Source organism: Tetrao urogallus, assembly GCF_951394365.1.
Source record: "Tetrao urogallus genome assembly, chromosome: 7".
Classification (NCBI taxonomy): domain Eukaryota; kingdom Metazoa; phylum Chordata; class Aves; order Galliformes; family Phasianidae; genus Tetrao; species Tetrao urogallus.
Window position 1 is genome coordinate 10,691,965 of NC_136820.1, and position 15,803 is coordinate 10,707,767.

At 42.7% G+C, this 15,803-nt stretch overlaps 2 protein-coding genes across 2 annotated transcripts in view; one reads left to right on the forward strand and one right to left on the reverse strand.

Moving 5' to 3' along the window:
• Nucleotides 1-9,261, reverse strand: part of NEK11 (NIMA related kinase 11) — a gene marked incomplete at both ends in the record, with an annotated part of 83,177 nt that extends 73,916 nt beyond the window's left edge. The window contains one exon of the mRNA XM_079538461.1: nucleotides 9,092-9,261. Coding sequence (XP_079394587.1) covers nucleotides 9,092-9,261 — 170 coding nt within the window. The remainder of the gene's footprint in view (nucleotides 1-9,091) is intronic.
• A 1,156-nt stretch (nucleotides 9,262-10,417) lies between these two features.
• Nucleotides 10,418-15,052, forward strand: ASTE1 (asteroid homolog 1; the record flags this gene model as incomplete). The annotated part of the gene is made up of 4 exons (XM_079538503.1): nucleotides 10,418-11,701; nucleotides 13,558-13,768; nucleotides 14,271-14,466; nucleotides 14,761-15,052. 4 exons carry the CDS (start codon nucleotides 10,418-10,420, stop codon nucleotides 15,050-15,052), a joined length of 1,983 nt encoding a protein of 660 aa, XP_079394629.1.
• Between the last annotated feature and the right edge of the window lie 751 nt (nucleotides 15,053-15,803).

Genomic DNA, 15,803 nt, shown 5'->3' on the forward strand with positions numbered 1-15,803 from the left:
AAAAAAAAAAAGCAGAGAAGGTGGGGTAGGGGGAGTGAGTAGGGAGAGATAAAAGGACAGCTTACAGCTCTATAAAAGCTTATTACTGAGAAGTCTACAAGCATAGACAAAGCAGATCAAGCAATACTAACTGAAGAAATTAATTGTGTATACATTTATTGCAAGATAAAAATCTTTTAATGCTTTTCAGAGTATGATATTGTGGTCTTAGAAATCCATGAATTATGTGCAAAACAAAAGTAAATAACCATCAACACTGAAATGGTATTTCAGAATGCATGAAGGACACATCAAGTAGGCAAAAGAAACTTTGGATTTATATTTACTAACGTGTCACACAAGCAGAACAACAGTAACAAAACACAGGATAAAAATGAAAGAAAAATACACTAATTGTCAATAAATCCAGATTTCATTTCACTCATGGCAATTGTTTTCTCATTACAATGTGCTGAATGCAACTGAGAACTAGTTCTGCATGGAAGAAACACAATATCCTTGATGCACACTTCAGAGAAAATACCTTGTTGACAAGGGCTGCTCCAAAAGTAGTACCTCCTGTTTTATCATGTTGGCCCCCAACATCAGAGGTAGATGTTGGGTGGTATGGCAGTCGAGAATGAACCTTTCAACCAATATTTTGTTACATATTGCAGACATGTAGAGCGGCAGTCTGGCAGAATGGTGTCTAATGCAGAAGTGCAGATGAAGCAAAGGTGCAAACTGAATTCCTTCATGCAGAAAAAATGGTGCTCATTAACATTCATCAATGCTTGCTGAAGGCTAATGGAAACCAAACAGTGGATGTGAGCACAGTGAGGTGGTGAGTGATGCGTTTCAGCAGTGGTGACAGAGGATTGGTCACCTCTGCTGAGGAAGATTCTGATGAGCACAGCATGCAGCCTCTCTTGTTCATCTTTGGTGAAACTGCACAGCTAATGGTAGTGACCATGTTGAAAAATAGCACTGCATAGCTGAGAATTTCCTCTATCCAACAGTGTTATTGTACTCTTTCATCTGTTGTAGTTTCCATGGAAATAAATTGAATGCACTACTTTTGGAAAGACCTATGTACAGTGAGCTACAATAGGCAGCTATATACAAATACTGCAAAACCACACAGAATCTTTGAGGAAGGTGGTCACAATTTTGGCCTGAAGTAATATACTATAACTCTCCATTTTCTTACTAAATTAGCTTACAACAGCATAAAAATTGAACATCGGTTTCAATAAAATGAATCAGGCAGTGGTGACCTCAAGGCACATTTACTTAATTACAAAATCATTACATTCTGTCTGTGCTGTGCACCTCAAAGCACCAATAATTCACCAACAATGCCTTAAGCACAACTCTGTGCTCAGTGCTGAAAATACTGCTTGTAAACGTTACGAAAAAGAATTAAGTCAACCACCAGCCCTGCTTGCTGCCTGCACACAAGATCACAACCTAGTGAGTTGCGGGAACCTGCAGGAGCTCAGCTTTGTGGGGGTGGTATATAGAGTAAACTCAATATCCATTTGCAGGTACACTGTTAAACTAAAACTCAAGAGCAGAAGCTAACATCAGGAGGTTTCTGTAAGGACTCAGACATTTATCTAGGTCTTGACTCCCCTAGCATTTCTCACAGAATATGAAAATCAGGCTTAGCCACTTGAGTGGAAAGCTTGTGAAGGGCAACTTCTTCAGCTACCCTAGCTAGATCAGCAAGAAGTCCCTGTCCATGTCACGGTGTTACCTCTCATCTGGGGCTGAGGACGGTTTTGCAACTAAGCAGTGACACATGGTGCTCCAAGCCTTACATCCAGCAGCAGAGGCACACCTGGCTAAAATAAGCAGAAGCAGCTCACTGAGAAAAGCTTACATAAAATAAAACGATGACAGGGAAGGTCTTCTATGAACTGCATCTTTGCTCAGTTTCCAAGGAGATCACAAATATCTCTTCAAACACCTAAAATGACCTGAAGGATTTTAACTTCCTTTTCTTACTAAATGAGGGAGTCAAGAAAAGGCCAACAGCACGATTAGATGAACAAGCACACAGTGACTGCGAGGGAGTCATTTGTTATTGTTTTAATCAGTTTGGTTTCAAACGGGCGTTCCCTTGGAATGCCTTCAGAGAAGCAAAGGGGCAGCAAACAGGGATTTAGCGACAAAGCAATCTGCTGGCTGTCACTTGGATATTCATGAGTTACAAAACTCTTCCGCCTTTAGATTTTATTTCATTTGTAATAAGAATTCATAAATAATTGAAAGCCATGTGATAAATTATTCAGCTAAGTTTCCAAGGAATCCTAGTGCGAGCCTGGATTAATGGCATTATGCAAGGCAGGCGCAGAAGCCGGCTGACACCCCACGACTACCACCTGCAGGAGCAGTCCGGGGAGCTTGGCACATCCCTGTGTGCTTTCCACCAAGGGCACCTGTAAGAACCTGATGAATATGGATGAGTCAGAAGTCCCCATCCGCCTACTTCATCTGCTTGCCTATGCAGGGCTATGAGCAAGTGAAACTTAACCCAGAGCTCCAATTCACGCAGTTGATCAGGAGATTCGTATCTGTATGGGCAGCACTGTCCTTCGGGCTATTGTAAATCTCTGTTACAAAAAGGGATTGTGTTTAATCATAATTACCTGTTGTGAGTAACCACTCAGGGGGACGAGCATAAAAGTGACTGCAGGAGTATTATTACCATGTTGGCCAGAAACAAAGGCAAGCACCTCAAAAAACTGAGAAGCACTTTTGCAAAAAATCACATGCCAGTTAAGAAGCCACAAGAGAAACAAAATGCTCTGCACTCTGAAGTCAATTTGTAAATTTTAAGTAATTTTTTTTCTGAATATTCAAGAAAATTCAAAACCATACTGACTCTTTGTTTAAAAAAAACTCATGCAAACTCTTTCTTAGAAACAATATTGAAAAGCTTTGCCAATAAAATTGGTGTTGTAGTTGGACATACAAGCGACTTGAGCTTCCTAGCAAATTAGGTAAAAAAATGCTAAAAGCATTTACCTATTACATGCTGACAAAGAACTGAACACAGAAAACAAAAATCAAGTAAACTGGCAAGTTGGAGATTAATTCAAAGTATGTAGGTTGCTCCAAAACTTTGTACTTATTATCATGGCAACTATGATAGATACAAAGAGCACAATAACACTATTTGATAGAGCAAATTCTCAGCTACAAAACTGCATTTTTCAATGTAGTCAACACCATTAACTATGCATTTTTGCCAGCAATGAACAAGAACCTGCATGCCAGGCTCATCAAAATCTGCACGGCCACCCAAAATCTGCATTCATGTCACTGTCACCACTGGTGAGACACACCACCCAGCTCACTGTGCTCACATCCACTGGTTGGTCTCCTCAAATACTCAGCAAGTGCCAATGAATGTCCATATTAATTTCCATATGGAGGAACTCAGTTCCACATCTTTGCTTCATGCGCACTTCCATGTCAGACACCATTTTGTCAGGCTGCCCCTCTGCTGCCATCTGTCACGTGGTGATAAAATGTAATGGAATATTTTTAACATTCTATACAAAGGAAAGAACTGACCAACTACCAACCACTACTCCACTTGCAGACGTACTGTGCAGTTTCAATCAAACCTGTCAGAAGAACAGCAATTTCAAGCAATTACATAATGCTCTAAGTAGGAAGCGCAAGAATTTTCAATTAGTGACCCTTGGATGTCAGTTCTACACTGTTTGAGCTGCCAAATGGCACTGTGCATAGCACAGTCACCTCAGCTGTGCAAATCTTCACAACCACATCTCAACGGGCTGCTTCCCTAGCCACTAATTAGGTCATACAGAAAGAAAATACAAATACTATCTACAGTACTAGAGGAATATTAGAGGGAAGGAAGAAATTTGAGCAGTGAAAACAGAGGACATTCCAGGAAATTGAGTGTAGTTATAACGGTGCAGTGAAAGAGTGGGGCTTCTTGTAGCAGGACAAGGGGACATAGGATGCAAGACTGTAGGAAACCAGGCTTCCTTTCTGCCATATACAGACAGGTTCCATCCAAACTGTAGAACTGGCCCTCATTACATTGAGCTCTTGACAAGGGTTATGCATCTACAGTGCAGTTAATCTTGCTAAATAGTAGCAGGATCTTCAAAACACCAACAAATGACACAGCAAATAGGGTCCAGTTATTTCCCAGGCCTATCACCATCTCCCTGCATGAATACATGCAAACTATTTAACCTTTCTGTTTCTTGCCCATCTACAAACTGGGTAAAAATATTTCACAGCTCTGAAAAGTGCTCTGAGGTCCCAGAATGGAAAAGGTGCCACATATATGCCAAGAATCATTCTTAATAGACAGTTTTCCACAGCAGGTTTACGTAGGTCTGGAAAAGTGACTGTGTAGCACTATTTCTCCCTTGCTACTTAAAGAAAGGCATAGGCCCAACTTCATTTCTAATGCAACTTCTAGAAAATAAAAAAAGGGGGAAAAAAAACTTATACAGAAGTCATTTTTACCCTTATTAAAGCTACCATTTTTTCTTTCTAAAAGAGTCAACACCAGAGCCTGTAAAAAAATAAAAAACTCCACTAATAGGCAACCAGTCATTTGCATTCCCATCTACCATGCCTAAAATCAGTTCAAACCCTGGAAAAAGATTAAAAAACAAAGCAAATATTTGCAGGAGGATGCAATCCTTACCTGAACTTCAGTTACATATCACCTAAATCAGTTTGCAATTTGAAATACAGATTTATCAAAGCTCATTTTAGAGAGTAGTAGAACAAAAGGGTAGTGTCAATATTAGGCAATTAAATCTCACTTTTAATGAATGTACAGAATCAAAAGATTTGCAAATATCTAACGGTGAAAATATCAAATAATACAGAAAACAAGCCATTCTGTTTAAACTGGAACTAAGAAGCTTGTTTCCTATAAATATCTCTTGTGCCTACCTGAATTTGTGGTCTAAGACGATAAAAACTCTAACCGTAGCTTCTTCCCAAACACAAGGAAATCTATGATATCTCCCATGCACAAGTTGTCTAGTACAGAAGAAACACTCTTTCATAAAGAAGTCTTCTCCTGGTTAAGGCCTTTGTCTTTATGAAGCTATTATTTTATTCTCTTGCCTGCTGTTCAGTTTCCTAGGTTGCAGGAATTTCTGTCTTTGAGATGTGTAACCCTCTATAATAACTGATGAGAATCATTCAACAGAATCAAAAGCTCTTGGAGATGGAGAGCAGATGACCTAACTGGCTACACAAGCAAGGGGACAAAAATCACATTCCCTAGCCAAATATCTAAACACAAGAACCTGTGTTTTTCTTTTTATGAGATTATTATCAAACTCAAGAGAGTTATTTGTTCCGTATCTACACAAAGCAGATCTGACAAGAGGTAAGCGTGATCCCTAAAGCCGATGGCTAGTCTGAAATAACTCCATGGGGCACCATCTCAACCCAGAGTACTAATCACTAGCCTGGTTTCCTCCTTCATTTCGGACAACACTACTTGGGAAAGGAGAAAAAACAAGTTGTATAGGCAGAGAAGCTAAGTAAATGAGAGCAATCCTGTGACAGTGTTTTTAAGATTATATGACAACTAGAAACAATTTACTGTCTAAAGGAAAATGGAGCTCATCAACATTAGAAAATGTGTTGTATGAGTAAAAATTTTCCCTAGCTGAGACATTCGGGTGCTTAGCTATGTATGTAACTGACAGCTGTTTACACTAACATATAATTTTCTAGTTTAAACAGGGCATGGCAAAATGAAAATGATAAAGGTTTTCGGAGTCATCTAGTCAAAAAGAAAGCACACTGCACCATAAACATAAGAGGCTATAAAAAATTACAAGTTACAAACTATACAAATTAGGAGGTTAAAGAGGAAAGAATGAGTCATACAAGGGAATGCTTCAGAGCAGTGCGTAGTACAAGAGCTACATACACCACCACAGTAGCAGTACTTCCTATCCGTGTCATCTGCACAAGACACAACTCACATGTATCACACAAGAGCTCAGCAAGTCAGCTGTGTGTACATAAACATTTTTCTTGGTACGTTCTGAACCATCTCTGAAACAATAAAAACAGAAATCTAATTCTGTTGAGGTCACTTGGGACTTAAGTATCTCAATTCCCCTTTTTCTGCCAAAGCACTTTCAGATCTCTAAAATATATATATATATATATTTTTTTTTTTTAAACAGGTAATAAACATAATACACTCTGACATGTATTACTCTAAATGAGTATGAAACATGATGAAAAAAACCCACAATTTTTCATCTGAAAACATACGTATTTCTCAAAGGAAAATCTAACAAGCAGTAAGCAGCGTATTTTATCACTTTAAACAATGGATAGGGTTAATTAAAGAGAAGAAAGTACCTAAACTCTAAAGCTCGAGCTTTCACATCACTGGGGCCTCTATTTTTGTCATCTTTTAGCACAGAAATGACAGAAAGTTGGGGCAATCTGCTCTTCGACTTACATCCATTGCTCAGAGGAACAGAGAAAAACGGTGATACACGAGTATCCCCTAGTGATAAAATGGTGAACTGCATAATAATATCAGCGCTTCAGATAGTTAAATACTCGTGCAGTCATAAAAACTCACAAACAACATAAAGACTCACAAACAACAACAGCAAAAAAGAATACGGTTTTTGATACTCACAGCCTGGCCTGGGGATGGCTGAGGACTGACAGCCTCAAACACAGGCATGAAATGCTGAAGCAGTAAATGTTTGTCTAAAAAACCATCATTAAGAATTTAAGTTTTCAAAGAAAAAAAAACTGAAGGAAAAAAAAATAGAGGTAATAACTGCTTAAAGGCAAAATACACATTCCCGGAGTTTTGAGGTTTGGCAGTTTGTTCTGTAGCGGGAAGGGGGGAAAAGGAAGGGGGGAAAAGGAAGGGGGGAAAAGGAAGGGGGGAAAAGGAAGGGGGGAAAAGGAGGAAGAAACTGAGGACCCAGAGCTCGATATTCTGGTAATATTCTGAATTCAACCACACTCAGTCAAATTCTGAACGGTCACACAAGCCGAGGGAGTCATCCTATCTGCATGGTAAAGGATGCCAACAGGAAAATAAAATTCATAAATTGTTTCTACTACTATTTTCAAAGTTTTCATCTAAAAAAAAATAAACCAATCAAACCACAGATAGAGCCATGAGAGATCTAAAACCCAGCCAGAAAAATCAAAGAACTTAGCGGCCTTCAACCCCGATCCAAGGAGCTGAGAACCTGCAAATTCATGTTGAAGGGCAACAAGTGAAAGAACCACGTCATGGACACGCATTTATCACAGCAGCATTGCCAAGGATGCCTTGTCATTATCACCACAACTGAAGCACTAAATAAATAAATAAAATGTTCTTTTTATCATGCTAGTGCTCATCGACACATCCATCAGAAAAGACCAGCAGACCCCCAGATTTAAAGGAAGAATGTATTTCTGGCTGTCAACTACATTGACTGGATTTTTCACACCTTGAACAAAAAGCTTCACAAATTTCCTGGATTAAAACAGAGATATTCACATTCTAATTTCATTTGTTGGAAGTCTCAAACCAATACACAAACATTTCTGTACAATGAAGTCCAATGACATCCAGGCACCCAGCTTCCTGAAAATGTTCATCTCTCTTTTATGGCTTCAGAATCCTAAGCGGATTATCAGTCAAACTGATGAGACCTGCCTACCTTCAGACAGGTACAAAAATCAAGATTTGTTGGCAATTAAGAAAAATAATGCTATCAGTAAGGCATACAGCAAATGCACATGCTGTTTACTGGAATTTCTGTAACTACTCCTTCTGAAGTTTCATTTACACAACTCAGTTATTAAGACAAAGATCAGTACTGCAGCGTTTCTTTTTTGACACCTCAGTAACAGCGTCAGTCCTTACAGGGGCATGAAATAATTCCTGAATTCCAATTGGGTGTCACCAAGCATTTGCTAAAAGTAAATAAGAAAACATCAGAAGTAAAGAGGGAAATCTATTTCTACGTTCAGAAATTCTGACATTTTCTTGCTCATGTTTAAAACGTCACTGCTTTAATGAGCGCTGAATGAACCATTACAGAGCTAGACACTGTTGCAGCACGACTTAGTAGAATAAGGATTCTCATCCTCCACATTTTTAAAAACAGAGGTATCATCTTGATGAAGAAGGATGAGCAGGAAATGAAATGTCCAGCATTTTCGTAAGCATTTTTATTAACTTGCAGAACAGGATTTACTTATTAAACGCAAGGCCTCCAAATATAAACCACACACCTGCATTACACTCACACCAATTATATAATACATAGTTATATAATTACTCACAGTTTATAAATTACAATCTTTAAGTCTTTAATGAAAAAAATTCGCTACAAAGAACACAAATTTGTGAAAACTGGCATACATCCACGCCCTGCTTCTTGTTAGGACATTGAAGAAATCTACCTCAGTTCTGGATAAATATCAGGTCCTTCACAGTCTGCATTCTACATTAGTAACTTGTCCAAGGTATGACATTAGGAATAAGCTATTTTCTTGTTTAAATCAGTTGTTGCACAGCTTTAAGTAAACTAACTATCACTATGGAGAGAAGGGTCAGAGATTTTCCACTCACCTCTCCTCTGTCTTATGTAATAAACAGAAGTTAGATACAAGCACAATGACACAGATTTATCACACAGAATGGCCAGGGAAGGGACCTCAAGGATCATGAATCTCCAACCCCCCCACCACAGGCAGGGCCACCAGCTTCCACATTTAATACCAGACCAGGCTGCCCAGGGCCCCATCCAACCTGGCCTTGAACACCTCCAGGGAGGGGCATCCACAACCCCTCTGGGCAGCTGTTCCAGCACCTCACCACTGTCTCTGCAAAGAACTTCCCCTGACATCCTCCTTATCTCATAAACTATTTTAAACAAAGAGTCAGCATAAAGTCTGCTCTTCTGTCCTCACTACAGTTGAACAGTAAATGCTGCAACATAACACCAAACTTAAGACTAGAAACAAATCGATATAAAGAAACATCTAAAATGCAAGAATTATGGTCCAAACCATTTTTTTTTTCCAAGTATGTAAAGGGATTACTTACAATTCATCTCCTTGTTTTGCTTTCTTGTCAGAAACCAGATACACGCTTCCAAAGCTCCCGTTGCCAAGTTTCCTCTGAATAGTGTATCTCCTTGCGATAGCAGCATCTGAGCAAGCAGAATTAGAGCTGGAAACGCTGACATGCTTAGCAGTTTCTTGAAATTTCAGCATTGCTCCGTGTAACAGAAACTACCCAAATTTCTTTAGAATGCAGTTTTCAAATCCTTTCACTCCTCTACAGATGTTCAGAGGAAATCCTTGAGACAGAAAGAAAAAGATTTGTTAATATACTAATCTTAACTAGAAAGCTGTTTACTCTTTCATTTGCCCTTCAACTTCCACCATCTTTCTGCCATCTGTCAGCACTTACATGAGTGACTGACTGCTACCAGCTTCTGCAAACCAAAGCTTCCTGGCTAACCACAAACCTACAGGATTTTTAACAACACTCACTTCTGCCAAAAGTTCTTCCTTTCTCTTTTGCTAGAATAATTTGATTGCAATCCACCTTTCCAATAGTTTAGCTTTGTTTTGCAGTTCTTGAGTTCTTGTCTGCCTGAGGTCCTAATTCTGCAAATGCAGAGAGCGCAGAAGCAAACTTTTGCTGTTACTTTGGCTTGCTATGACTGAAAATGCTTTTGGACTGACTTTGTTTTCTTTTCCTTCCTCATTCCAAACGACAAGGAGCAGATGCTTCTCCTTACATACCAAAACAATACTGGTATTGTTACTTTGCTTTTTTATTTGCATTATTTGTTTCAAAGGATCCTCAAGTGCAAAGAAACGTCCTAATACCCGTTCATCAGCACAGCTATTACTGCTGTCTCATCAGCACTGCATATGAAAATGCTTTGTTTCGTTTGGAAAAGAGAAGCAAAAAAAGCTTTATTTTACCAACCGTGTAACTTCTGGTGCCAAGGGATTGCTTTCCTACAAACAGGGAGCTTAAATGAAGATTATGAGTTTGAAACCTTTTTTTTTTTTTAACAGGAACCAAATGTGCACCAACCTATTTCAACACCCACCTGCTGAGCTGCTGGCACGCTGCCCCAAGGAGCGCGACTTTGTGGCGAAACGCAGCCAAACTTTACTTACTACAGACCACCTTAACAACGACACAGACCTCTTTCAGCTTAAAGCCATTCCCCCCCTCGTCCGCTCGGCACCCTGCCGCGTGTAGCTGGGCGGTTACCTGCCAGCAGCCCCGATGCCGCCCTCCAGCCCCAGCCCGCAGCTCAGCCCGCGGGGCCCGAGCGGCGCCGTTGTCAAGGCGACGCTGCGCGTGCGCGCTGAGCCCGGCCGGAGGGCCGCTTCCGCCGCCGCCGCCATGGGCGTCCCGGGGCTGACGGGCTTCGTGGAGGAGCGCGGTTCGTTCTTCGCGGAGCTGCGCGTGCGGGACACCAAGCTGGTGATCGACGGCAGCAGCCTCTACTACCACCTCTTCTTCGCCTCCGCCGCCGATTTCCGCCGCGGCGGCGATTACGGCCCGTTCGTGGCGGCCGCGGACGAGTTCTTCGCTGTTCTGCGCTCCTGCGCCGTGGCCGCCTTCGTGGTGCTGGACGGCGGGCGCGGGGCGGCCGACAGGAAGCTGGGCACGCTGCGGGAGCGCGCCGCCGAGCGCCTGCGCGCGGCCCACGGGCTGTCCCGCGGGGAGGGCGGCCGCGCGCTGCCGCTGCTGGCGCGCCACGCCTTCGTGCAGGCGCTGCGCCGGGCAGCGGTTCCCTTCGTGCAGTGCTGGGCCGAGGCCGATCGCGAGGTCGCGGCTCTGGCCAACCGCTGGGGCTGCCCCGTGCTGTCCCTCGACAGCGACTTCTTCATCTTCCCGCTGGCGGGCGGATACCTCCCGCTGAGCGCCTTCCGCTGGCGGGACGTCCGCGCCGAGCGTTCGGGCCGCTACATCCCCGCGCGGCGCTTCGAGGCGGAGAGCTTCTGCCGGCACTTCGGGCGGCTGAGGAGCAGCGCGCTGCCGCTGTTCGCCGTCGTAAGCGGCAACGACTACGTGGACGCGGCGGCGTTCGAGGGCTTCTTCGGCAGGGTGCGGCTGCCCGGGAAGCACGGCCGCGCGCGGGGGCTGCTCGGCTGGCTGGCGGGCTTCGCGGGGCCCGAGGAGGCGGCGGACGCCGTGCTGAAGCACGTGGGCGGGCGGCGGAGGGACGCGGTGAGGGAGCTGCTGCGCCAGGCCCTGCGGGACTACGCGCCGTCCGACGTGAACCTCGAGGAGTTCTTCGCGGAGGGCCGCTACCGCTGCGAGGAGGCCGAGTCCTCGGGGCTGCCGCCGTGGCTGCTGGGCGCCTTGGCCAGAGGCGAGCTGGCTCCGCTCGTCGCAAACGTCCTGACTCTGAGGAGCACCTTCCTCCACGTCCAGGTGGAGGACATGCGGCGGCCCAGCGCGCATAGCGCCGCGCTGCCCATCCGGCGGGTTCTGTACGGCCTGCTGCTGCTGCACGCGGCTCCCGGCACCGACGCGCGGCGTGAGGCACGGAGCGGCACGCTGCCGGCCGTCTGCGAGTTCGACCGAGTGCAGAAGTCAATTAAAAAGACTTCTGTCCAAGCGGCGAGCCTCCCCGCGCCTTTTGGCGATGATGGCTTCTCTCTAGACGAGCTAGTGCAGGTAAGTGCTCGTCGCAGCAGGTTAGCAGCGTGGCACGCGCTTAGGAGGTGCGGTGTTTGACAGCGGGGCACTGAAGGTGATTGGCGAACCCAGCGGCTTCAGTGAGCAGATGCTCGGCTATACACAGTCCTGCTTCTGAGGGCTGAGGAGCTAAGCACATTTCTTCACTCCCCACTCTACCAAGGGCACAAGCCAAATTGCATAACCGGCTGACAGCGTGCATGGATAGCATTGCTAAATCATCCCGTGTAAGCCCTCCTCCCATCCTTCCTATAATGTTAAACTAATATTTGCTTTTGTCATTTAGGGAAGGACTCACAGTTCTGTGAAATTTAGAAAGGTTTAGAAAAGTTCAACGCTACTAAATTTAACTTGCATTTGATCAAGTTACGGATATTTCAGAGCAAAGTTAAATGCTTTTTTACTAAAAATCAGCATTATTACTTCATCTGTAAACCTGCAGCTATCCAGCAGTTCCTCCTGCTATGCGTGCTTCCCTGCTCCTTGCCAAGCAGAACAGCACCTGAAAAATACAACTTGTAATCAAAGGAAGTTTGTACTAGGTTAGTTCTAGTCAGCATTAGCAATGTGGTATATTTAAATTCTCATGGTTTCTTATGGTTGAGACTATGCCTTGGAATGGGAAACACCCGGGGTTCATACCTGTTTTTGAAACTTTTGGAAATACAATCAGTGCCTTTCATACTACACATAGAATCATAGAATTGCTCAGGTTGGAAAAGACCTTAAAGTTCAAGTCCAACCACAACCTAACCATACTACCCTAACAACCCTCCACTCAGTCATGTCCCTGAGCACCACATTCTGATGGTTTTTAAACACATCCATGGCTCAACCACCTACTTGGGGAACCTATTCCATGTGCTCTGCCCACTGGCATCAGATCCACAGTAGCACATTTGTGTGTTGTCATCAGCAGGTGGTGGCTGTGAACCTTGCCAGTCCCTGTTGTGGTACAGGTTTATTGTTATTTTGAATGAGTAGCATGCAAATATCTGTGAAGTGTGTGGTTTGGGACTCTGAGAAACGTTAATGATACCTAAATGTGGTCTTGCACTGTATACCTTACTGAATTTGAGTTTTGGTTATTATAACAACTCTCCTCACTAAATATATACAAACTACCAATTCAACAAGTTATAAGATGTGTTCCTCTGTATTCAGAGTACTCTTGGCAAAATTGGCTTCAATTTACCTTCTGTTTGTGGGATTGCTGCTTTGCAATAAGCACAACCATCCCAATCCAGATGTGCAAAACACTCATGTTGCAGTTGAGCACCTTGGTCCAGTTCCACAGTGAGCACTGCATGTAGACAGTTTGTAGTGCTGTGTTTTAAATAGCACAGCAAAGAAGGAATGTGCTATGAGCTCACATATTGCAAATGAGAAAGGTAAGCTGTGTACAGCTGTGGTAACAGGTGTGTTTTTGCCATACCAAGAACAAGCATCACCATTACAGCTCACAAAAAAGGACCACTTTTTGAAGACATGAATTTACACAGACATGTTTGCCATACCAAGGGAACTTCAATATGTTACACCTGCTGAATTTTCAAAGTCAACTTTTGCATAGGAATGTAATGTAAATCACCTGATTTGCAGGAGACACTGAAGCCTGTTAAAATCCAGCTGACCTCAGGCAATTGTGAAAATTGCCTTTTTAAGTGGTGTTTCAAAAATACTTCCTGTTCAGAGTATCTGTGACACTTAACTTTTTATTTTAATTAAAACCACAAAGTATTTGCTAGTTTAAATTATCTTACCTGCCTTCTGGAAATGACTCGCAACAAATAAAGTCTGTTTTTTTTCCTTCAAGATCTTTTGCTTATTTTCAGGTGCCAATGTCACACCGTCAGCTACTTCTGCTGGAGACTTTAGGAGTAAAAATGAGTTTGCTAGAATCTGTCCCTGCCCACTTACAGCTCCCTGTTGCTGTAACCTGTTACTGGACGCGTTGTTCGGAACCTAAAGTGAACTTGCATCACTTAAAGGCTCTACTTCTAATGATAGTAGCTGGAGAACTGCAGAGGATAACAAATGAGCCAGGTATGTCTCCAGAGGATACAATTTCGGATGCAGAAATCACAGTTTCTGTGAGTACTTACTCACAGGTGAGTACTTTCAGTAATATTTCTACGTGTTAGGGGTAAGGTGGCATTTTCTTAGGAAGAGTCCTTGATATGATGCCAAAGATGATGCATGCCAGGGTTATTCTGTTGATTTAGGCTCTGAACTACAAAAGCTGCTTGAAAATGACTGCCACCTGCTTCTTGAGTGGGGTGGAGTGAGATGGTAATCTTCTCAAATGGATTCACTCCCAGAACTGGGAAAGTACTTGACAGAATTACTCTTTTCATCATTTCAGATTCATATGGATAATGATACTCACATTTTTTCTCCACTGTACGTCTTAATGTTGAGACATTTAGGTAGGCTTCCAGAAATACAACTAAACACTGGTAGTTTGTAGGCCCTATACATTGCAGATACTTACTGTGTGTTGACAGAAGGATATTTATTTGTCTGTCATTTTCTATCCATAACCTAGATCTCACAGTTCTCCACCCAGAAGACAACAGAATTGCTTTTAACGAATTTCTAAAATGGAAGGAAGAGAAACTGCAAAATAAAGACTTTGATTTAGATGCTGCACATGGCTTTTGCCAGTGGCAGTGCTGTCTTGAGGTGGGATTGTATCTCAACCAGCTACTCTGCAGTCCTCTCCCTGAGCCAGACTTAGCTAGGTAAGGACATTTCAGAGATCTGCTTTCCACATAAGCTCCCTCTGAAGTGCTTTCACATGTTGCTTTAATGTCTGCGTCATAAACTGCTTTGGCCAATTTTAGCAGTTTGGACTCCTTTCTTTAAAGGTGAGAATACAGAGAAAAGTCTACTTAGAATATTTCTTAGGGGCCCGCTGTTGTATGTAGTTAAGACGTGGTTGGGGTGTTTGGTTTGTTCTCGCCACTACGCTGCATGTTTTTGTACTTCTGCTGAGGTATGATAGCAAATGAGAATTCTCTCCTTCCTTTGAGCAGGCTCTATAGTGGGACCCTCGTGCACGGACTGTATCAAGAGCTTAAGTCAACACCTTCAGTGGAAAATCTGTTCAGTTCTTCTGCAAAAATGACTGAGCTTTATCAGGTTCTGTTGAATGTAGTCGTATCAACTGTATCTCCAGACTTATTTCAGAAGAAAACAGAGGCCAAATCTGAGTCCTGCAAAAAGAAAAAAGCATCTAAAAAGACAAAGGCTGTCAGGTGTGCTGTGTCTGAAACTCAGCGTTTACGTGATGTTAATAGGTTTGCATCACTCAGTGTAGATGACTGAGAGCATTATTCCTATAATAATTTCCAGTGCCCCAGAGACAGAAGAAATTATATTTAAAATATGACTGTATTGGAATTTGCTTGGCTGTTTTCATACAAGCTCCTGATATTTATTTTTTTACCAACGAGTCTCCCTCCAGGATTTAGTATTTTTGTAACAAAGGCTCCTATAAAAGAGGTGCTGCATACAACATGCTTTGGTGTCTGAGTTTTGTATGGGTGGAGAGTGGGGGTTGGCTGGTTGGATGATTAAAAGGTGTCTGTCTAATTGAAAATGAGAGTAAAGAACTTGAGCAGTTCAGAACATTTCTTTTTCTGAACACTTAAAGCAAGCTTACTATCCTTCCTTTTCCCTGACTGCATCTAACTTTGAAAACCCATTTTCAAACTTGTGTCTGAGAAGCAGCTATCTATGCTGCTGTATGATTACAGTTTTACAAATCAAATTGAAATTGAAAGTAGCTGAGATGGTAGTAATGAAGTTGTCAGTACAGAACTGCTACTTTCCCAATTGGCAGCAGGTGGCACTCACACTCAGCTACAGAGCAAGTTATTAGAACTGCTCAACACCTTTCTGACCGTTTACAGCCATCTACAGCCACGTTTCCATCAGATGACTTTAATAGGTGGAAGGTGATATATTTAAGTTCATGATTTGAGAAATTAAGGACGTAAATTCTTATTAGTCCAAATCATCCTTTGAATCATTATCATCTCATGTGTTTCGATTCCCAAGCTTATAATTCTTCATA